General features: G+C 40.0%; 1 protein-coding gene and 1 long non-coding RNA gene across 27 annotated transcripts in view; one reads left to right on the forward strand and one right to left on the reverse strand.

Moving 5' to 3' along the window:
- Positions 1-171: 171 nt before the first annotated feature.
- Positions 172-23,004, reverse strand: part of plekha5 (pleckstrin homology domain containing, family A member 5) — a 125,197-nt gene continuing 102,364 nt past the window's right edge. For 6 of the 26 annotated variants that reach the window (XM_078949310.1, XM_078949314.1, XM_078949317.1 and 3 more), the window contains 14 exons: positions 10,710-10,772; positions 10,534-10,614; positions 9,113-9,262; positions 7,443-7,544; positions 6,607-6,765; positions 5,397-5,552; positions 4,891-5,008; positions 4,137-4,252; positions 3,232-3,447; positions 2,971-3,132; positions 2,693-2,826; positions 2,439-2,581; positions 2,022-2,124; positions 172-1,277 (listed from right to left, as the gene is read on the reverse strand). In XM_078949310.1, the coding sequence (XP_078805436.1) occupies positions 2,030-2,124; positions 2,439-2,581; positions 2,693-2,826; positions 2,971-3,132; positions 3,232-3,447; positions 4,137-4,252; positions 4,891-5,008; positions 5,397-5,552; positions 6,607-6,765; positions 7,443-7,544; positions 9,113-9,262; positions 10,534-10,614; positions 10,710-10,772 (1,695 nt within the window). In that variant the 3' untranslated portion in view covers positions 172-1,277; positions 2,022-2,029. Of the gene's footprint in view, positions 1,278-2,021; positions 2,125-2,438; positions 2,582-2,692; positions 2,827-2,970; positions 3,133-3,231; positions 3,448-4,136; positions 4,253-4,890; positions 5,009-5,396; positions 5,553-6,606; positions 6,766-7,442; positions 7,545-9,112; positions 9,263-10,533; positions 10,615-10,709; positions 10,773-14,217; positions 14,299-23,004 lie in introns of all 26 variants that reach the window. The other 20 variants (XM_020703912.2, XM_078949311.1, XM_078949326.1 and 17 more) reach the window with 7 other exon arrangements.
- Positions 17,910-19,520, forward strand: LOC144992556 (uncharacterized). The gene is made up of 3 exons (XR_013656602.1): positions 17,910-17,997; positions 18,809-18,904; positions 19,394-19,520. It is a non-coding gene; the product is annotated as an uncharacterized LOC144992556 (long non-coding RNA).

The raw sequence follows: 23,004 nt of genomic DNA on the forward strand, positions 1-23,004 counted from the left end.
TTTGAAAACAAACAAATAAAAATTAAATACATTAAAAATGCTGTTGCCGTTACAGACCACCAGAGGGTGCCACTGTCCTCTGTTGGAACCTTGTTAAACACAGAGGTATTTTATTAGGAAATTATAAACGTTATTAAAAATGTTGTCAAACAATGTACACACAAACAGATATTTAAGAACATCCATGTTTATTTAACATGATATAAAACAGATGGGATATGAACATATGCAAATCAAATCAGGTATGTAACCTTTGCTGGGCATGTCCTCCTATCCAGATGTACCATGTACATTATATACACAGTAAACCTCTGATAATTACACTTTGTACAAACAGAAAAACAAACATCTTAAATTCAGTTCACAGAAAGGCTGCTTTTATTGCTTTTTGCACAAGCGAATCTGTTTTGTTAAAGCTCAAGGACTTGAAACCAACGTTTCATAAAATAGAATCACCCTGTGACATTTATCCTTCTCCTTAGTTAAATAGATCTGTCATAAAAAGGACATGAAGGATGTCATGTCAAAACATTCACACATGTCACACACATATATATGTATAGGCAACCATGTACCTATATAGATCCCATCCTTAAATTATTATCCGGGAACCACAAACACTTTAAAAATTACAAAAAGAATCTTCATCAGCAGTTAAAGTGGCTCCTCTGTTTATTATAATAGAGGAATCTAATATGTTCTACATGACTTTTTAGCATAGGCAAATGTTCTTTACAGTAAATGAATAAATATGACTCATTAGCTAACTGTCTGGGTCTAAAAATAACAGCTATATAATTTATTAAGGAAAAACTAAATAAATGCATATCTTTGTGTGTTTAACAGGTTGTAGAGCACATAGCCTGGAATATACTGTCAGAGATTATTAGACTCAACATAGCTCAGTCTTTTAGCATCCCATTTATACAGATGTACACTGGCTCACTTACCAGCAAAAGAAAACAAAAAAACAACACAAATAGGTAAAAATAGTCAAATAAAATACAACCATTGAAAGCATAAAAACTGCAGGAAGTTGTTGCCTAGGTGAGATCATAAAAGAAATATTCGAATGGCATAGGTTTAAATGTCACAGTGAGCACACACAAGTCAGAAGTTATGCCCTGTGAGGATGAAATAGGCAGTTTCACTGTTTGTAGGTCAAGCTATTGTGCTGATTTGTTGGAAGAAGGTCCGCAGGAGCAAATCTGCCTTTTTCACACACCTCTGCCGCCGTTTCCTTCATGTGTAGGTCTTTACTGAGGCCAGAGCCTGTGCTGGAGGACAAGACATAGCATTTTAGCAGGACTTCCAACACTAAACCTTCTACTATGCAACAGAATTTGTATTCAAACATTTTAAAAATCACAAGGAAATCATGTCTAGCGCAGAGTAAAAGAGTGCAAATAACCTCAGCAATAAAACATAGTTACCATATTTCCCGCACCATAAGGCGCATTTAGAAGCTTTTTTGTTTTGTTTTTTTCTCATAATCCAGATCGCCTTATATATGGATTCATTCTGGTTGTGTTTACTGATGTCGAAGTGATTTTAAGACGTACACAACGCTCCATCCAAATGTTTGGTTGGGTAGTATTGTAAACACGCTAACGCAGCTAACATGTAGCGGTGTTTCTGTATGTGTAACTGAAAAGAAAGGAAGTTAACGTAGTCAAATGAATGTTAGTTTCTGCGGTATCAGGTTAGGAGTTAATGTGAATCTGCTAACACGGGTAACACTTCTATCAAGGTTAACGTGTAGCGTGTTACAAACAAGTTAAAAAAGTCTGACTGACAGACTTGTCGCTGACTCTTTTGACTTGTTGTAATGCACCTCATGGTTCGGTGCGCCTTATATATGATATAAGGTCTAAAAAGACCATTCATCGACGCTGTGCGTTATAACCCGGTGAGCCTTATAGTGTGGAAAATATGTTTGTTTTTGTTGTTACTCAAGTGAGACCCATGAAAACACAACAGCAGTATGAGTTTAGTCTGAACAGGATGATGGAAGCCCTTACTGGTGCAACTACACACACATGAAGTGAGAGCCATCAGTGAGTTGAGAGGCTGTGTTTGGAGACTGTGGAAAGGGTGGGGAAGAGGATGATGATAGGCTTTTCACTGCAATGAAACAGCAACAACACCAACACACAGGCATTACAATTTAGATTGATAAATAAACAAACAGCAAAAATAAAAAAAAAACAACAACTACAATTGCTACCAAAAAGCCAAACAACAGAAATTAATACAAAAAGTCAAAGAAACGACTGGAGATATGATTGAAATGGTGATGGGAAATGACTGAGCAGATGCAGCGTGAAAGCAGCTAATTTGTCACAGAAGAACACGTTGTCAGCAGTTTTTTGTGTTAGCACATGCATTTCCTTGATCTAAGCCCGCGATGTGTCCCTGCTGCCTCTCTAGAGATGTACCTGCTACCAACTTGCTGCGTTTGGAAGCCTCTGCAGCCAGCTCATAGGAAATATTAATCATCTTCTCTTTCTCCAGAATGGTCACCTCCTCTTCATGGTCTTCTTCTGGGCTTAGAGCCAAACTGGGTAAAACATTCTGCATGCTGGGAGGAAATACACAACACTTAATTAAATGCTGGAGTAAACTTGAAATATATTCACCGAGTTCATCATTTTTGACAAAATCACGTGAGAAATCTTGACAGTGGAATGACCTGTTTTTGGCAATAAGGGCTTTGATGCGATCGACTTTCCTCTGCTTGTCAGCCTCCTGTTCAGGACTCGGAGCTTCCTCAGGATCTGACTCGATGTAACGCTCAGGAATCAGCACTTTATCAGGCACAGACAGCTGTACAAACAGGGCAAACTAAATTAATATGAAAGTTTATTAAAAAAATATAGATTTAAAATAAAAGAAATCTATATATCATTTGTGTGCGGACTCCTTCTATAATGATGAGTAACACCACAGACTCATCTAAACCTGGCTTACTTCTCGGTCCACATTAAAGTCCTCGGCCTGTAAGGACTCCTTGAGACGGGCTATTTCCTCAGACGGCGTCTCCTGCCTCCTCACCACCTCCTGCTGCCTCAGAGAGGCCTCCAGCTCCTGAATGTTGCTGCTCATCATCTGATCTCTGCGTCTCATGTGAGACTATGGAGACATAACCAGTATTAGTATAAAAAATTAAACAAAGCCAAATGTATTCTTACTTGACCGTTCTTTAGGAAGATAAGTGTGTTATGGAAAAACCTGCGTGCTGTGGAAGTGATTGTAACCAGCGAAGGAGTGACTGCGAGAAGGTGTGTTGTCCTGGCTGCTACTGCGGATGCGAGCTCCCTTTTTCTTCTCCCTAAGGGTGCCCTGCTGGTGGCGGCGGATCCTCTCCAGCTGCTCCTCCACGCTCATCCTGGGCCGGTTGCCCTCTACAGCACTAAGCTGCTGCTCCATTGCACTGTATGGACGCTCCTAACCACACAAGAGCACAGACAACATCTTCATTGAGATAAGTTAAAAAAAAAAAGAAATCAGACAGGAACTCCAGCAGGATTCAATACTTATTTCATGAAGCTAAAATCCAGAATGCTGTGCCTGATGATTTCAGCACATTTAAAATGAAGTAGCAGGATTCTCAAAGTGAGTTTTTCCTCCACAAATCTTCTGTTGTTCTCAGTGGGGCAGATCTCACGATTCAGCATTCACTGAGTAGTGTGCATTGTTAAAAGTCGAAACTTTAGTGAGCAGAATGTTCTGTGGAAATGGCCTACGCACACAAAAAGAGCATTCTGCTTCCTTAAGTGTTTAATGGTTTGTGAATGGTTTGTGAACACTCTGACTGCTGGGCACTCACATGCTCCAGATCGGGTACAGAGCTCAAGAGCTTCTGCCCAAAAGCCTAAACTAAACTTTACAAACATCTTTAGCTCTACGACTAAATAGATATGATCCATATTTTTTTCAAGCAAAGCTCAGACACAAAAAGGCAGAGCCAACTGCTCATGACTGTTATTAAATGTAAGATAACAACCGGCATGTATTTTATAAAGACCTGCTTTAGGAGAACAATCCAGACCTGGTCCTGCTGACTGACCATAATGGACATGCTGAGATGACCCGCTACAGCAGGAGACACAATTTATCACAATTAAGCCACTCACCGTCCTGGGATCAGGTTTCTTGCTCTTCCTCAGTGTGACATAGGATGCTATAGAGGAAGACTCCGGCACTGGAGATCTGGTTCTGGGTGGGACAATGCCGACTGGGTAAGACATTCCTAACCCAAACCCAACAGACAGAAGACCAGTTAGAGACTTATATTCCAAAAATAAGGAAAATACCGGATTTAAGATCAATTTAAAGTTAAAAGATGTAAATCTGATCTTTTTTTGTGCAGGACTGATGAATATCAACAGAATATTTAATTATTTTTTATTTATAAATATGTGACGTGAAGAACAAAATTATAACAAAAAAGAAATTAAAATATTTAAGAAGTATAGCTATGCCAGTACTAAAACTGCTGTATCCATGGTAACTGTTGGGCAATAAACACAATGTTGCTTTAGTGAGTTTGTGATATGCCAAAGAAAAAACAAAACAAAAAAACCAACATGACCCAACAAAGAGCTGCCAGTGCACCTCAAATGCCACAGCAGTAACCATAGTAACATAAATCTGGGTTTCTTTCAAGGACTTTTTTTTTTTTAAATCACTGACTTTGTATTTATATATTCAACCACTTTTAGGAGCTGCACTAAATGCTGCCTTTAAAATCTTGAAAATAATATCAAAAAGTCCACTTTTAGTGAAAGTCCTTTCAAAATGCAAGACTTAATCGAAGAAGTACACATGTAAACTCCACGACAAAAGCACCAGAAAGTGTAACGGCCTTTTCCTGTCACACACACACACCTTTGCCTGCAGCATGCTCTCTGTCTGTGCTTTCAGATCTGTCCTCGTCCTTGTTCTCGTCCACCTCGGTCACTGTGGTGAGCTCTGGTTCACTCTTGTAAAGCCTGTAGTCAGGACCCTGCAGGCCAGAAGCCAGTCAACACACAACAATCAAAGTGAACTTCTATTCATGCACAGGTTTGCTATTTTTTAACATCGAGTCCTAAAACATGAAGGCACAGACACTTTTTGGGACAATAAAAATAAGAGCAACAAGCAAACATGTTTGAACTAAAATATGAAAAAACTTAGACAGAAATAAAAAAAAAAACACTACTTTAAAAAATGCAGGACAGAAAATGAAGGCATGAGGCAGTTTAATGCAAATGACAAAATGTTAATTCACACTGAACAAAAAAGGTGGATGACGGTATGAGAAATAAAATGGACATCAGTCGAAACATGAAAGGGAGTTATGACACGATGACACAGCTGAACCATGAGGGTCAAGAGGTCAACGGGCTTACGCTGTGCGTGCCATTCCTCTGATTGGCCTTTCTGTCCTCTGGCCTGTGGAGGGACGAAGGGCGCACGCCAGCATGAGAGGGCAAAGGGGGCGCGATGGGGGAGTTGGGCTCATAAGACTGGGGTAGGGGTGGTCTTGGGGGTACCAAATCCTCTGCCTGGAGATCATACAGGGCATTACAGGACAGGAAGCACAGTGGCAAACAGTGCCACAGTGGAGGCCAAGGGGAACAAACATCGGCCCCCCGAGCAGCTTTGTCCCACTGGACGGACAGACAGGATGTTGCTTCTACTTAAGCTTTAGTCACAACTGCCCTTACGGGAGGACACAGGCTATATGTGGCCAAAAAATGGGCAAACCTGTATAGGGCACCCAGGTTGCCTGCAAAACATACTGTAGCAAAGTCTTCCGTAGAGCAAAGATTTGCATGCGCTTGTTTTCTACAGATCTGCAGGGAGTGAAAGATCGTAGTGAGCTTAAACAACACAATTAAGGCTTAAAGAGGCAGGCATGTTGTACAGATTTTTCCTTTTTTCCCAGCAACCTCCCCAAAACCTGCACACAGCTTAAGGAACCCGTTAGCGTTGGTAATAAGTGTGCGCCCATTGGCGTGCAGCCTGACTGTTAGGAATTAGGGAATTAGACAATCGGAGCATAGTTCGTGTGAACATCCTACGGGCACCTGAACACCCTTGAGTGCAGCATTTGCATGCAGCCAGTAATGAGCCGGTACCTGCACCATAAGGGCCCCGTACAAAAGCATCACTTGTACGTCTAAAGCATACGCAACTTCATTTAGCCCTACGATTCCTCCATGATACACTTACCACACGCACAACAATAGTACGTTCCATTTTCTTGACGTCCCTTAAGGTGGATGCACGAGCCTCAAGACACACTTGTGTTACAGCAGCTCCTCTCTACGGGCCTCCATGGGCCTGTACAACCCAAAAACCCACAGCACCCACGCAGGTCAACCCCCCGTATGGGTGCAGGTGACTAAGGCTTTAACGGAAATCAGGATTCTTGAAGATACTATCCTTACACACAATAGTCTGTCTGAGTCCATCAAATCAGTCAAACGAGTGGGTGAAAGGGGTAAAAGGAACTGCTTTTAAAGCAGAGTATGACTAAAAAGTTTAATAAAACATTTGGAGAAAACCATTTCATCAGCTGATATCTGTACTGTTCCTGTTATTATAAGGCCTCACCTCATTTTTGTGTTTACTGAAGTTAGCCTTAGGTCCACCGAAGCCCATCTCATCAAAGGCGTTTCTCTGCTCCTTGTGTTTATTCAGAACATCCATCACATCCTGAATCCTCCATAAGTCTTTCTGGATGCGGACATGCTCCTGGCTGGGAGGCTCGGTCTGAAAGCACACAGAAAAGCAGCATGCTTCTTTACTTCTTCTAGTGAACATCTTGCATGCAAAGTGAGAACCACATGCAATGGAAGGGTGCAATTTCTTAAACACCCTGCATCTCTCTCTCTCTGTAGTTGTAGCTGAATTAAGCCAAAACCTGCGAGTCTGAACAGGAGGCAAACAATAATGATGTCTGAGTTCTTGGTCAGGAAAGTAACTAGTTTGCTCAGACTCCTTCAGAAGACCATGAGTAGACAGTTGTGCTCGACTGGGCAAACTAGAAATCAGGTGGTAAGTACAAAAAGAAAGTAATTACCCCTGATTACAGGTTAGTGAGAAGCAGAGGATGTTCACGCTGAAGGCTCTTGACTTTGGTCTAAATAAAAGCTGGGGCTGACATACCACCAAAACTTGTTGCAACCGTTTTTTTCCGAGCTTGTACTCTGGTCCCACAAGATAAAAGGCTGTTTTAATGAGGATCTGCATTGTAATCACTTCAGCCATCAATCACTTTGATCCCTCTCCTCCTGCAGGCTGAGGGCCGTGGAGCAGAAAGCGTTGTTTTTTTTGACCGGGTCCAAAAGCGTCTAACTAGGCTGCTTTCATACTTAGTTTCTGCACTCTGTCTAAATATATTTATGTTTCAAGCCAACTGGTGCAGTTTCACTCATATATGCTCTTACCTGTGGGCTTCCCAAGGCTTCCAGCTGCTCCAGCAAGTTGTTTTTGGCTAAAATCACATCTGCTTCCAACTTGTCGTATTCCCTCCACGATCGCTCCACCTCCTGTTTATTTTTAGTGTAAAAAAGAGGTTTGCTGAATGACAAATAAATGTGCATGCTCTTTAGATTGAATACTAACTGGCTACAGGGTGCACTTTTCTATACATTTGGCTCAGACATGCATTACCTGCAAAAACAAGAATCTTCCAGCATTACAGTTGCTTTTAGCAAAGTGATTGCCTTTAAAAACGAGTCAATCCTCGCCTACTCTTCTTTGTAGCTTTGGCACAATCTAGCTGAGTTAACATTCAAGATAGTGTTGAAACTTGAATACCTTTTGTCATCATTGTACATCCGAGAATAAAGTTTTTCACCCCCTTCTATTGGCATGCCCATTCTTTAGGGTAGCAGAGTTTTAGTTAATGAGCTCTGAGGAGCAGCCTTTCTGCTCTCAAAGCTCCTAACACAGACAGCAGTTCTTTCTGCAGATGCTCTCCAGCTGCAGCGAGACATTTTAAGGTATGTTTCAAAAAATCACTTGTCACGATCCTTGAACTGGAATAAGAGCTGAGAGAGGAGCCTGTAACGCTCAAGTTCAGCAAGACGGCGCTTTTTAAGCCTATTTGAAGGGAGGAGGAAATGTGCCAGATGGCAGTGGAGCGTTTTCTACTTTCTACTGGCTACTGACAGATTCCACCTGGTCAGTGCAATGGCAGCACATGAATCAGTCAACAAATTCCTGTCTGCTGAAGAGGAGTGAGAGTTCAACAGCAAGCTGAAGGTAAAGAGAGTTGATGGGGGTGAGGGGTCTTGCTAAAACTGGCATTCGCACAAGGAGATTTTGCTTCATTGATACCAGTGGTGAATGAAGAAAGTGTTAGCTCAATAGAGTCTGAGAATCTTTGTCCTTCTGTTTCCGCCGATCTTAGTTTGGTGCAGAAAAAAAGAAGGGTTAGCCAGACATGCAGGAGTTTGAGTGGTTCAGTGATTTAAGGGCACAGTTTATCCATACGCACGTTAAAGTAGAGCAGAGAGTCTCTGGGAGAATGCGTTCAGCAAAGCCAAGATAACTGTAGCAGAAAATTGAGTAGGAAACGGTTCATAGTGAAACAAGACCAAGGTGGGAGAACAAAAGGCTGTTCCGGCACACTGACCGCACACTGCAGGAAGAAATGGTCTGGGAGGTGTTGAAATGACACCATCTGCATTGTGCTTCATGCAAGTCTCAGGGAGGGCTGTCTTCCAGCGTTATGTCTTGGAGGACTTTAAGCCAGTCTTTAGTATTTACACTCTTTTCATTACGGACTAGTTACTGCTGTGTGAGCTCGTATCAAAAAAGATATTTTCTTGAACTTGATTCCAAGAAAAACCCTCTTTGAATGTTAGATGGAGCATTTATTCAAATCTGAAAGAATCATTTCTTTGAAACTTCTCCAAAAAAAGACCCAGATACTAAAACATTTAAATTTTAGAAGTCAAGTACAACCAAGAAATCCAAATTCTGAGATTTTTAATTTCTTTACAAAGAGCTTTGAAACATTTCAAATGCATTTTGCTTTTAAAACCCTGCAGACAGTAAGAGGGTGTAAGTGCTGGCATAAATAAGCGCATGCATGCAGTGCGGTACTCACAGAAGTTACTCTGGTCAGCTCCCTGCAGGTGCTGAGGAGGCCACTCTGCAGCAGGTCTCTCTGCTGGATCACACTCTGCAAGGTGGCTGGGTTCTCAGGGCCCAGCTCTATTTCCTGACTGGCTGACAGAAGTGCTGTCTCCAGCGTGTGCTGCAAGAACGCACAACGTATCGAACGCTCGTCACACAGTTCTCTCCATCAGCCATTTCTAGACGGATTAGTCAGATTAGTCATTTTCAAGCGTTATAAGCCATTGTAACATTTAGAATTTCCAGCAGCAAAGTTTAGCTAAACTGCATTCCACTCTTCTGTTTCTGTTGTCTTTAGTTAAATATATAGTAATCATGTTTAACTTCTACAAATGTGCTGAAAAATATTGTTTCTTTTTGCGATTCAGAACATAGACTTATACACACTAGACAGACAACCTCTAAAGTCACCCAAAGAATTCTGAACAGCAAAAATGAAGCCTAAATGAAGCCGAATTTGCTCCATTCGAAAATATGGCAATTGTTATGAATAAAAAATCAAACCATTTTTGAAATCAGGCTTTACATCCCTTTATTTCTGGAGTCAAGTTTGATTATATTTAACATAGGTCAAAAGAAAGGTGCTTTTTTTTTTGTAACCAGCCTCAAATGGCCACTTTGTACTTTGTACAGAAGTACGTATTTAATACCTTTGTTTTGATATTTTCATTGTTTTATGTAATCATGTCTTGTAGATGTCCTACACTGATTTCAGCTCAGTGAATTGGAATAAATGGGACCGTACAAAATGAACACATATCAGCCATGAACCATATCGTCAACCACAAATTATGATACGAATTGAATCGTTGTTTAAATGAATCGGTACCCCCTAGTTTTTAGTGTCACGTTAAGGTACCACCTTCCTGTTTGTCAGTTCTGAGTCCCTCACTCCAGCCTGTTCAATGAATCTGCAGATTTTCTGAAGTGTGAGCCTGTGAATAAGCCTCCTCTGCTGGTGCGGTGCATAGGACACGAGCATGCTTCGTGTGTACGCTGACAGACCTCATGTGACAGTTTATCATCCTCGGAGGATTCCTGGAAGAATCTCACATGCTCACAAGTTCAGGCGCGTTGATTAGGTGTCAGTGTCACCTGCTCCAACACGTCATTAGCATCTGTATGACGCAGGCAGCTGCTATATTATTCTCATTCAGCGTGAAACTAAACCACACATGGACCACCACTGGTCTGGGCTGGTGACTGAGGATGTCGGTTGTTCTTTAAATCCACTGGTGTGCCTTAATAAAACTATTCCTGTGCAGTTGGACAGCCATGTAACACCAACGATTTGTTCAGGCTGACGAAAGGACGTACAGATTACATATCTAAGACATTTTTCTTTAATGTTTTGAGTCATAGAACAATGCTGGCAGATGTGTGCTGGGTCACCTTCTCTCTGTACAGCTGCTGAAGTTTGTCCTCCTGCGCTCTCACCACTTTATCTTGCTCACATAACCTGCTAAGTTTAGTCTGGAGAAGAAAAGGAGGGAAAAAAAAGAAAAAGAAAGCCTTTAACTGCTTTGTGTACCTGAGTGTGGCATTGCGGCATGCGGCACTGAACTTACGTCAGTATCCACTTCCTCTGGCACACATGTATAGGCTTGTTCCCTGTAGTCTTCTGGACTCAACTGTGAAGACAGACACCATTAGGCAGAGACACCAAATCTGCACATACACGTTTGGATCTGGAGATCTAATGCAGTGCCATTAGGAGGCTCTCAGACTGAGCCGTAGGATTTATGCTGACGGGAACTCATATCTCTCTAAGACAGAGAATCTGCATTACCCAAACCTGCAGTGGCAATGCAGACCACCTAAATGCGACCTACCGATGGTTTTTGCACCTCATGTGTCACTGACACATAAAGTGAAGGCATGTGCAAGTAGTCCTAATGACTAAACTCCAGAGTCAGCCCAGAAGCAGTGTCCCCCAGACTCTAATTTCTCCAGCACATGCTCAGACGCGAATTGCTCTAAGAAGGATGTGTGCGTGCTGCATCAAGTCAAAACAATATTTAAGTATTCTCCAAATATAACAACATGATAATAGGTCATTTTAGGGATGTAGTCATGCTAAAAAAAATCACAAATGGAAGTTTTGCTTTTAGGCTTAAGTCATTAAACATTAGTTTGTAGCATCGCAACAACTACAGTGGTCCCTCATTTATTGTGGCAGTTACATTCTAAAAATAAACCGTGATTTAAACTCTGCAGCACTTTTATTTTATATATTCATAGATGTTGTGAGGCAGGAAAACCCCTCACCACACACTTTATATACTTTTCTCAGACAAACATTAACGTTGTCACACTTTTCTTTCTTGTTTAAACTCAAAAGTTCAAACCTTACCTAACCAAATTAAAAAATGAAGATCTGAAAGTGATCAAAGATTTGTGTTATTTGTCAAGTTGGACACATTCTCTAGCTTACTGTAGGAGACAAGGCATAGAGACACTAAGACCACAAAAGGTGAACTGCTTTATAGTGAGGGGCCACTGTACTGCATATTAACTATTAATGTGATGAAAAATAAAGAACCCAAACTAGTTTCCTTTAAAGTCCCCCCTGAACAAAGGCTTTAGTTTCAGCTGCATTGGATCCCATGTTTGCAGGAGAACAAACAGCTCACTCACACTTACATCCCAAACAGTACAGCTCTCAAATATTAGGACGGGGATCCAGAACTGTAATTTGAAAGAACCGAAGCACACACTTAAACCTGATTGAAGAGGATACATGTTTTGTTTGTTTAAATTTGTTCTTTAACAGGAGAACATTTAAACATGTGACATGGTACATCCTACATGGAAAGAAGAAATTATCCTCTGCTTCAGCTGAAGACAAAAGTTAGGAAATTGCTTTTATTTTATTTTGAATTCAGAGTGAACATAAATCATATGAATCTCTGCCCAAATACTTTGAGAGTCCATGTCCCTGTTTCTCTGTCACACATCCTCATGGAACCACACGGTACAAAGAAAGCAGCGAGAACCACATGGCATTCAACACAGATCATGCAGACTCTGCCACAGCCTGAGGAGCCTCACTGTGGTGGGGACTACATGTGACGTGGGGGAAAAAGGAGGAGGGGGACACACTCTTCCAGTAGAGAAACAGGTGGTGAAGCAGCTGTAAAGAGAGCAGGTGTGTAGATGATGGGTGACGGGCTAAGCTCTTTGGCACCACTTTACGGCTCCAACACAAACATGAAAAACTGAGTTACAAGAAGAAAGAAAACACAAACAAACCATTTGGGCCACTAAGAATGACGAAGGCAACGCAAGTGAGGGAATGAAGACGGGTAAAAACAAGAACAGTGTTTTTGTTCAGCTTAATGGGTTGATCCCCAACCCAAGAAGTTGTCCGTGGGACAGTTAGTTTAATAACCTACTTTTTTTTAAAATTCTAATCTGATTCTGAAAGAAGTTTTATTTTGAAAAACTACTGGATTCCTCACCACATCCAAGTCCTTCTTGACACATCAAGTCGTTCGGTCGAAAACACATCCGCTAATTCCCTAAAGCGACTGTGCTTATTGCTAAATTAAGGCCTAATGCTAGCAAATTTATCAAAAAACAAATGCCTTTGGAAACTCTTTACCTGAATTATCGATTTATTGCAACAGTTGTTCTCACACACTGCGCCTGCTCTGCATTATATCCAGCAACCACCTACTGTCTAATGTTACAAGGATGCTGCTCATAAAGTAGCTCAAACAGTGGATTCACATTTGTTAATTTTATCTAAAAAATACCAATTTCGTTTACCTTATTTTTTGTTTATTTGTGGCACATCAAACGATACACTAGAGGCTGTAGTTGGTGTCCTATTTCTTTTTACCTTTTAACTTTTCCATTTATGGTTTAAGGGAAAATTGATATCACATATTATTGTTTCCTACAAAAAATCTAGTGTACAGATAAACTTTAAACCAGCTGTAAATATTTTGCAGAGGATGAAGATAAACTTACCCTCAGAAGGTAAGGGAGACTGGAAGCTAAAGTAAATAAATAAAAAATCAAACGCCCACTTCAGGCTTGTAGAGGCCGGTCCGTAAAAAAATATTGTCTGACATTAAACTGGTCTGTGGCCTGATAAATGTTGGGAATAACTGCTTTACAGCCTGCAGTTTTCAGATTTTAAACTCTACAACCTGCGTTTTGATAGAGTTTGACTGACTTGCAGAGAAGAGGATTAAAAACAAAAAAACAGTTGACCGGATTAGGAAAACTATGAAAAACTATAAAATGAATGAAGTCAGTAGGGGTGGGATTATATCAACTCACTGCTTCCCGCTCCTTTTCAAGCAATAAACAAGCTCTACTTGACTTAAGTTAGTGATCATTATAGTAAATTAATCAAATGTGACTTTAGTGTCTTTGTTTTTTTAAATCTATGTATTTAATCATTTCAATAATGAGTTTGATAAATTTGTGTAATTTGGTTATTGTATTGACTATAATTAGTAAACAAATGAAATCAAACCCAATTTAATAGTGATGTTGAATTGCTTCATAAATAAATAAACCAATCACATCTAAAAATGAAACAATTGCTTGGTTTAACCATCTAAAATGCATATAGGAACAAATGTGTGTTCGGTTCAGGTAATAAGAATGAAGGCATTTTGCACACTTCTATGAAATCCCACTTGAGGACTAAGGCCTGAATGCTTCATCACAGGGACAAGGTGGGTGTTTCTACAAGCTGCTGGCGCTTTTCAGTGTCAGGTGAATCTGACTCAACAGGGAAAAATCTTTCGGCGTCGCTGCCAACAGCCCCGACATACAAACCGCTGCATGGAGTGGAGACTTAACTGCACGACAAGAGTTGTCTTTCAAAAGTCATGTCCACGTGTGCATGACTTCTTTATCAAAAGGCGAGCAGTCAAAAGCAATGGATGGGAGGGGCTTGCATAACAGACGGATACAGGAGACCGGTCTCAGGATGCCGTGGAGACTGTAGACATCGAAAGGAGCAGCATTGCAAAAACAAAACAAAACAAAACAAAAAAACAACAGCGACTGGTGAGGGTGGGGAGGAGGCGGAGCAAAGCCTTAGGCTGGCCTTACTTGCTGATAAAGTTGTGGCCGTGGGGCTGAGTTCTCAATCAAAGAGTGAGTCATGACGATTAAAGGGTCATTTTCCTTGATCTAGTCCAGTGTGGAGAGGAGCAAGTGTCAGAAAGTTTAGAGCAGGGCTTCACGTCTGAGACGAAAACCACAGTGTTATTATGAGGGGCCGTATAAGACATTATTTATTCTGAACCATTCACATTCATACATTCTTGCTCTCACAGTCATATATACTCTCTTTCGCATACATATATTCTCTTACGCATCCATATATTCTCTCTCTCACATTCATACATTCTTGCTCTCACAGTCATATATACTCTCTTTCGCATACATATATTCTCACTTGCACATCCATATATTCTCTCTCTCGCATGCATATATATTACTTTACACATACATACATTCTCACTCTCATTGTCACTCTTAAAAAAGAATGTATGTATGTGAAAGACAAGTATATATGAACGTGTGAGGAAGAGTTTATATGTGTGTGTGAGAGAGGAGTATGCATGAAACGGAAGTTACTTTGCATGAAAAGGAAGGCACTTTGAATGAAAAGGAAGGCACTTTGAATGAAAGGGAAGGCAGATGATTTCTCGTGCTCTGATTGGACGAGAGGCCGCCACCTCCCATTTTGAACACACTCTAAACCCTATCACTTGTACTGACTCATAACTATTAAGGTTACACAACTTAAATGTCATTTTGTAGTTGATTCAACTATAAAGTATTAAGCTCTATCAAGATTTTTTCAAATTTAACTTAACAGTGCTAAATATTTTAAAGCTTATTTGTATCTGGCACTCAAAAATTTTAAGATCCGTGAAGTAGCGTTATGACGTCATCACGTACTGGTGGGAGGGTCTTTCGTTTTCTCTACGTTAGCTCAGGTGGCCATGTTGGATTTGCCGAATGCGAGTATGCGACGTTTGAAATTGAAAGTCGAGCATTTTATTTTTCTGCAAAGCGTTGCGATTTCGTCCCGCTTCAAGACGCCCCAACCTCGGGTTTTTTTTTCATCCGCCTCATCGCTGATGGTGCCGTCTTGTCTTCAGCCCTGATTTAATTTGGTAAGTATCGTTCATGGTTTATGAATGAATGCTTTAAAAATGCTCTTATACTACCGTAAATGTGGTTTACTGTTGTTTAAACATATGTGTGTTATGATTTTTTTAGAGATTAATGTGGAAATGTATACATGATTAGTTTGTCATAGCAGACGTATGGCGAGCCAAACCCAAAATGCATTTCTGCCCGTAAGTTACGACAGTGATGAGGTTTTTTTTTTTTTCAGAGGTAGAAATGGAAAGAGGAAAGACGGTAAAGAGACTTGGTGGTGGAATGAGGAAGTACAGGACTGCGTCCAGAGGAAGAGGTTGGCTAAAAGGAAGTGGGATGTAGAAAGGACTGAGGAAGGTAGACAGGAGTACAAGGAAGCGCAGCGTAGAGTGAAGAGAGAGGTGGCAAAGGCCAAACAGATAGCTTACGATGAGCTTTATGACAGGTTAGACACAAAGGAAGGAGAGAAGGACTTGTACAGGCTAGCCAGACAGAGAGACAGAGATGGGAAGGACGTGCAACAGATAAGGGTGATTAAGGACAGAGATGGAAAGGTGCTAACAACCCAAGAGAGTGTACAGAAAAGATGGAAGGAGTATTTTGAGGAGCTGATGAACGAGGAAAATGACAGGGAAAGAAGGGAGGAAGATGTGGTTGTTGTGGAGCAGGAAGTAGCAGAGATTGGAAAGGATGAGGTTAGGAAGGCTCTGAAAAGGATGAAGAGCGGAAAGGCCGTTGGTCCTGATGACGTACCTGTGGAGGTATGGAAGTGCCTAGGAGAGACAGCAGTGGAATTTCTAACAAGGTTGTTCAATAGGATTTTAGAGAGTGAGAAGATGCCTGAGGAATGGAGGAGAAGCGTTCTGCTTCCGATCTTTAAGAACAAGGGTGACACGCAGAACTGCAGCAACTATAGAGGAATAAAGTTGATGAGCCACACAATGAAGCTGTGGGAAAGAGTAGTGGAAGCCAGGCTTAGGAAGAAGGTGGAGATCTGTGAGCAGCAGTATGGTTTCATGCCCCGTAAGAGCACCACTGATGCCATTTTTGCTTTGAGAATGTTGATGGAAAAGTACAGAGAAGGTCAGAAGGAGCTGCATTGTGTGTTCGTAGATTTAGAGAAGGCGTATGACAGGGTGCCGAGGGAGGAGCTGTGGTACTGTATGAGGTCGTCTGGAGTGGCAGAGAAGTATGTCAGAGTAGTTCAGGACATGTATGAGAGAAGTATGACGGTGGTGAGATGTGCTGTAGGTCAGACAGAGGAGTTCAAGGTGGAGGTGGGACTACACCAAGGATCAGCTTTGAGTCCTTTTTTGTTTGCTATGCTGATGGACAGGCTGACAGACGAGGTAAGACAGGAATCTCCCTGGACAATGATGTTTGCGGATGACATTGTAATTTGCAGTGAGAGTAGAGAGCAGGTGGAGGAACAGCTAGAGAGGTGGAGGTTTGCTCTGGAAAGAAGAGGCATGAAGGTCAGTCGTAGTAAGACAGAATACATGTGTCTGAACGAGAGGGATCAAGGTAGAAGCGTTAGGTTACAGGGGGCTGAGGTGAAGAAGGTGCAGGAGTTTAAGTACTTGGGGTCAACAGTTCAGTGTGATGGGGATTGTGGAAAAGAGGTGAAGAGGCGAGTGCAGGCAGGTTGGAGCGGTTGGAGGAAAGTGTCAGGAGTGTTGTGTGACAGAAGAGTGCCAGCAAGACTCAAAGGAAAGGTGTACAAGACAGTGGTGAGACCAGCTCTGCTCTATGGGTTAGAGACGGTAGCAGTGAGACAGAGACAAGAGGCTGAGATGGAGGTAGCAGAGATGAAGATGTTGAGGTTCTCCTTAGGAGTGACCAGGTTAGACAGGATAAGGAACGAGTACATCAGAGGGACGGCTCATGTTGCCTGTGTTAGCGACAAAGTCAGAGAAGCCAGACTGAGATGGTTTGGACATGTTCAGAGGAGGGATAGTGGATATATTGGTAGAAGGATGTTGGAGATGGAGCTGCCTGGCCGGAGGGCAAGAGGACGGCCAAAGAGGAGATATATGGATGTCTTAACAGAGGACATGAAGTTGGCTAACGTTAGGGTAGAAGATGTTCATGATAGAGTGAGGTGGAAAAGGATGATTCGCTGTGGCGACCCCTGATGGGAAAAGCCGAAAGAGAAAGAAGAGGTAGAAATGATCTGTTATGCTGCAATCACACTAAACATGATCCGCGTGTGAAATTCGCGTTGGAGGCCTCTGTCTGTGGCTAAAGTTTGCTGCTGGACATTTGTCCAAAAATGTCACTCAAAGCCTCTAACGGTTGTGTGGGAGGAGCTACCGCCAACAGTTTTAAGCCTGGTTGCTACATGGAAGCATTGGGTTTTGAATGCAGCTTTAAGCTTTTATAAATCACTGATCTCCGTTATAAAAAAGGTTTTTGTAAAAATAAATTAATCAATGTGCTCGTGTTGTGTTCAGGTACCGAACTACAGAGTGTTCAGTGTTTCACCTCCAGGTAGACGCCAAGGCCAGCGAGGTAACTTGTCTCAGTTATTTGTCTAGAGCTATTTTAAAAAAACAAAAAATGCAATAGGTTGTGTAGTGCAATAAATGTTTTTTGATCAGAATATAATTGAAACATTTTTTAACATTGAAAAATCTCTTTTGGACTTTTTCAGATACTGAACTTCAGAAAGTTCACCAGAAAGTCACCATTTCACCAGAAAAGAGGTGTAAGTGGGTGAGTTTTATACTTATTTAATACATTCATCCTGAACTATTACCATTATTAGATTTATACGGCAGCATGGAAACATTTATGCACATTTTAACTAGCCAAAGGTCTAAATAGAGCTGAAATTATTTACAATTTAACTAGACATATTTAGATTGCAGGCTGAAGGTGGCACAATGGAATGGAGGTGCAAGTTGTGTTCTGTTACTTTGGCACTATGCAGTACTACATATAATACTGCAGTACTACATAGCCAATATTCCAAAGTGTTTCCACTGCCATGTATGTGGAGACACTTTGGAATATTGTCATGTCTTTATGACAGTATATTACAATAATAAAATGATGTTGCATTAGCACCATTCCATCATTTGAAACCATGAAAACTCATCTGTCAAGATCTGAAATGGATTTATGTAGAGTAGATGCAGTCAGAGGAAATTGTGCAGTTTTTACATGTTTGTGTAACTTAAAGCTGCCCTTTTCTGAGACTAAGTCCACCAAAACAGACAGGAACTGGCCAGCTTGGTTAGGATTTATGACCTCCAGGTGAATTTCTAATGTGCATAATTCAAAAACGGATAACAAATCATTTGTAAACAGCTGTAAGAAGCCACGGTGTAACTTGCCTTCAAATGACTTTGGGTCTTTGACCTGAAGTGGATCATGCCATGAACACTGTATTGTACTCTTACTAGAAATAGACATCTAGAAAAGGTATCATTTTATTATTTCTTAAAGTTCCTTAAATAAATATTTGAAGTGTTTGCTCTGCATTTGCTTCAAAGGTAATGGATATTTCTTTATATTCTTTTAGGACCAGCGTGACGTGAACATGAGACGGGCACTTGTTCTCCTTGCACTTCCTGTTTATCTGCATGAAGATGCCTCCAACTTCTTCAAGACCTGTACAGTAAGTGCACACGACTCCCTGTCAATGGTTTTCACTAATCCTTTAATATTGATTGAGATTTTATTGAGTGACATAATAAATAGGGCAATTGTTTGTAGTTTGTAAACTGAGTGATATTTTTAAATGGTTTTAAAACTGAGACGGAAGATGAAAGGCGAACATCAGGGACTCCTGATTGGAAGGAGTGGAGTTTCGTTTACCTTTTCTGCTCCTGATCCATCATTATTTGAATAAAGAAAAATGAAGCTTTAGTCTTATATTATTTTATAAATGTCCTCCTTCAGAAAAATGCTAAAGAACTTTTTAAAAACACAATTTTAATTGGAGTTGGTCCTTAAAACATCATAGCCAGTTGATTAAAAGCTAACAGAATGTTAGCATGAAAAGATTCCTATTGACAGATGGCAGGAATGTCAGTTTTGGACATTAGTGTGATGAATATCTTTGAGGGTCTGAACTCATCTGTGTTTTTTGTTTTGTATTTTCCAGAATACCAGACCTCACAGACACTGCTGTGGGTATCTTCTCAGTTGTCGTGGTGACGCTCCGGATGCTGCCGTCAGTGGTCCCACAGATCTGGCTGACTAATCTCTTCTAACTCTTCGGGGACATCTATGCTCTGGACCTACAGCACCCCAAAAAACTTGAACTTGCCTTCATATTTATTCAGAATGCTGTCATGAGCCGTGAGGACAGCAAACCACTGAAAGGACATTTATTGACGCTGAAGAATGTTTCGTTGAGTGAGTCTTCCAGAATGGACTATTTGTTGGTTTAAGTGTTATGTAACTAATGTGTTTTGTTGTGATCATTTGCTTTTTCTGCCGTAAAATACAAAACCAACTCTTTTTGTCAATATGTTGTGTGGCACTCTTATAATGCAGTTTTATTGCACTTATTGTTTCTTCATCCTCTTGATATTTGTGCTTTTTTTTAAAGAGCAATTAAAAAAAGTGTATTAAGCAATCACTATTGTGTGGCCTTCACGTTTGTTGGTTTTTATCAATGTTAGCCTTTAAAATGTAGTGGGGCAGTATCAATATCTCTGTTTAGAATACATTTTAAGCTGAAGAATTTTAAATATTTTCAATGCTACACATTTAATGAGTTAAAGAATTTATAAAGCATTTGAGTGAATTTTACATATTTTATGAGTTGAGTAATATAAAAATATAGTTAGTTAAAGCGTTTTTTAGTTGGAAAATATTAAAAACTTTAAGTAAATAATCTCTCTTTTATAAGTTGAGGAATCTTAATATTTTTTATATGAAATAATACAAATGTAAGCCAACTGACAATATGAATTTTAATAAATGTTAACTTAAAAGTTTTAATAATATAATTTAACTGTTGCGTAATCTGTTACAAAATAATTTTTAAGTTCAGTCAACTCGCTAGGGATTACAGTGCAGACGCTAACATGAACAAGCAAGAAATCCCAAATTAACAGACTTGTGTTGTGGAAAGGTATGTTTTTCAGCTAGCAGGAATAATCAAAGTATCCGTTCTCTGTTTCAAAATGAGATTGCCACAAAACCGTATGTTATCTCATACTGGAACAGCTTTGGATGTAGAATTCAGTGGGAAAAGGTTTGGACCCTGCCACAAAAGTATTTCATCACCAATAAAATCAGAGAAATTTCTTTCAAAATTCTTCACAAATTTTATCCAGTGAAACATTTCTTTACTAAGTTTAAAAAAGATCTGGACATAAACTGTTCATTCTGTCGTTCCTCACCAGAAACTGTGCCTCATCTTTTTTGGTTTTGCTCTTTCACTCAACTATTTTGGAAAGATGTGATACATTTTATAAGAACTCATCTATGTGAAGATTATAGATTATTTTACGAGCATATTATTTTTGGATATTTTACACAAGAAAGACTTAATGCAGAAAAAATATATGTAGTTAATTTACTTATAATTATGGCTAAATACTTTATACACAAGTGTAAATATGCCAACAAAAAAACCGTGTTTTATGTTTTTCAGAAAGAAATGGTTTTGTATGTGAACAGTATTAAATCTTCCACTAACAAAAAAGCTGTCAGAACAGTTGAAACATGGTTTCTCCTGAAACTTTAACAGATTCCTTTGCCTTATTATTTTTGTTTTCTTTTTGCATAACCTGTTTTACATGGTTATCATTATGTTTTTTTGTTCATTCTCATGGCGAACGTGAAGATTGTATTTTGCACACAGTGGAGTTTTGTGTTTGGTATTTTGTATGTGCAAGATATTGTTAATAAAGTTTATTTTTTTAAAAAAACGAACCGGCAAGAAGTAGCCACGGGGGTCCTGCAGCCATCGGAACCTTAACAAATATTTCATCTCCACCTCACCGTTGCCTTTTTTAAGAAATGACAGCTGGTTTTCCCACATTTATATGTAGTTATGGATCGAAAACAAGAGGAATTTGTTTTAATGTAAATGCGTGTTCCAGCGTCTACAGGAAGTGTCGCCCATAATTCACGCAAAGGCTCATGGGGGCTAGGAATGAGGTGGATACGGATTTTCTGTTTCGGTGGCACTTCTATCACCATTATTGGTATTTGAGACATTCCTTTGTGTCTCTAGAGATGCAGACAGATTTGTGACCACTTGAGGTGAAGATAAAATATTTCTTAAGGTTCCGATGGCCTTCTTATTGGTTCGTGTTAGCGTCTGTTCAAAATGGGAGGCGGCGGCCTCTCGTCCAATCAGAGCACGAGAAATCATCTGCCTTCCGTTTCATTCAAAGTGCCTTCCTTTTCATGCAAAGTAACTTCCGTTTCATGCATACTCCTCTCTCACACACACATATAAACTCTTCCTCACACGTTCATATATACTTGTCTTTCACATACATACATTCTTTTTTAAGAGTGACAATGAGAGTGAGAATGTATGTATGTGTAAAGTAATATATATGCATGCGAGAGAGAGAATATATGGATGTGCAAGTGAGAATATATGAATGCGTAAGAGAATATATATGCATGTGAGAGAGAGAATATATGGATGTGCAAGTGAGAATATATGTATGCGAAAGAGAGTATATATGACTGTGAGAGCAAGAATGTATGAATGTGAGAGAGAGAATATTTGGATGCGTAAGAGAATATATGTATGCGAAAGAGAGTATATATGACTGTGAGAGCAAGAATGTATGAATGTGAATGGTTCAGAATAAATAATGTCTTATACGGCCCCTCATATGTTATTACACCTCACTCACTCTCTCTAATGAAGCAGACATTAGCATGTGCGTCCAGATAGGACAGCGAAGGATACAGCTCCCAGAAGCAAAGGAGAGACACTTACAAACAGGACAAAGAACAGCACACAGCCCCAAAACACGCTGCCTTCCCAGCATTTTCAGTCAAAAAGCTATAAATAATTGTACTAATATAGAAAACAATTGTGCTTCGCTGTATTTGAAAGAATATAAAAATGAACATTGTGGTTCTAATTTAAAAAAAAGCTGCCTATCATTTTAATAGCTGGACTAAAAACTTCAGAGCAACAAACAAAGCTGAAGATGAAAGTTGAAATCCATCAATATATCCCAAGTTACTTCCATAGTGTGAAAATTTGATTCTAAACATATTGTGTTACTTTCTCCATAATGACTAATTAGCTACTTTTTGGAAGCGAGAAACAATGAATTTAGGTGGTGTTTTCATGTTAGAGCTGTGTGAGAACAGTTAAAGCAAACCAGGACAAAATATACAGAATATCAACACACATTTTAGCCACACTGCTGTTTGTGCATTTGTTAGATAAGGCTAATTCAACTAAATGCGTCTCTCACACACATAATCAGCCTGTTGGATCATTGAAATAGCTGTCACAAAGCTTTGTGTGACAGCTAGAAAACCAGTGATGAACGCTCAACAAAGGAGTAATGAATTCAGGATAATTAACACCTCTTATTTTATCTTTGACTATTGAAAAACTAACAATTAAATAAACATGACTTAGAGTTTGCACTTATGAGGTGTTTCTTTTTTTCATGCAGCTCAGCTAATCTAATATTTGCCCCCTTTTTTTGTTTTGAGTCAGTAAAGAGTTTGCAAGTGAGGTGATTTCATTGCCACATTCAAGATACCAGTCTGAGA

Source organism: Oryzias latipes, chromosome 6 (genome assembly GCF_053564925.1).
Source record: "Oryzias latipes strain Hd-rR chromosome 6, Olatipes_Hd-rR_3.1".
Classification (NCBI taxonomy): Eukaryota; Metazoa; Chordata; class Actinopteri; order Beloniformes; family Adrianichthyidae; genus Oryzias; species Oryzias latipes.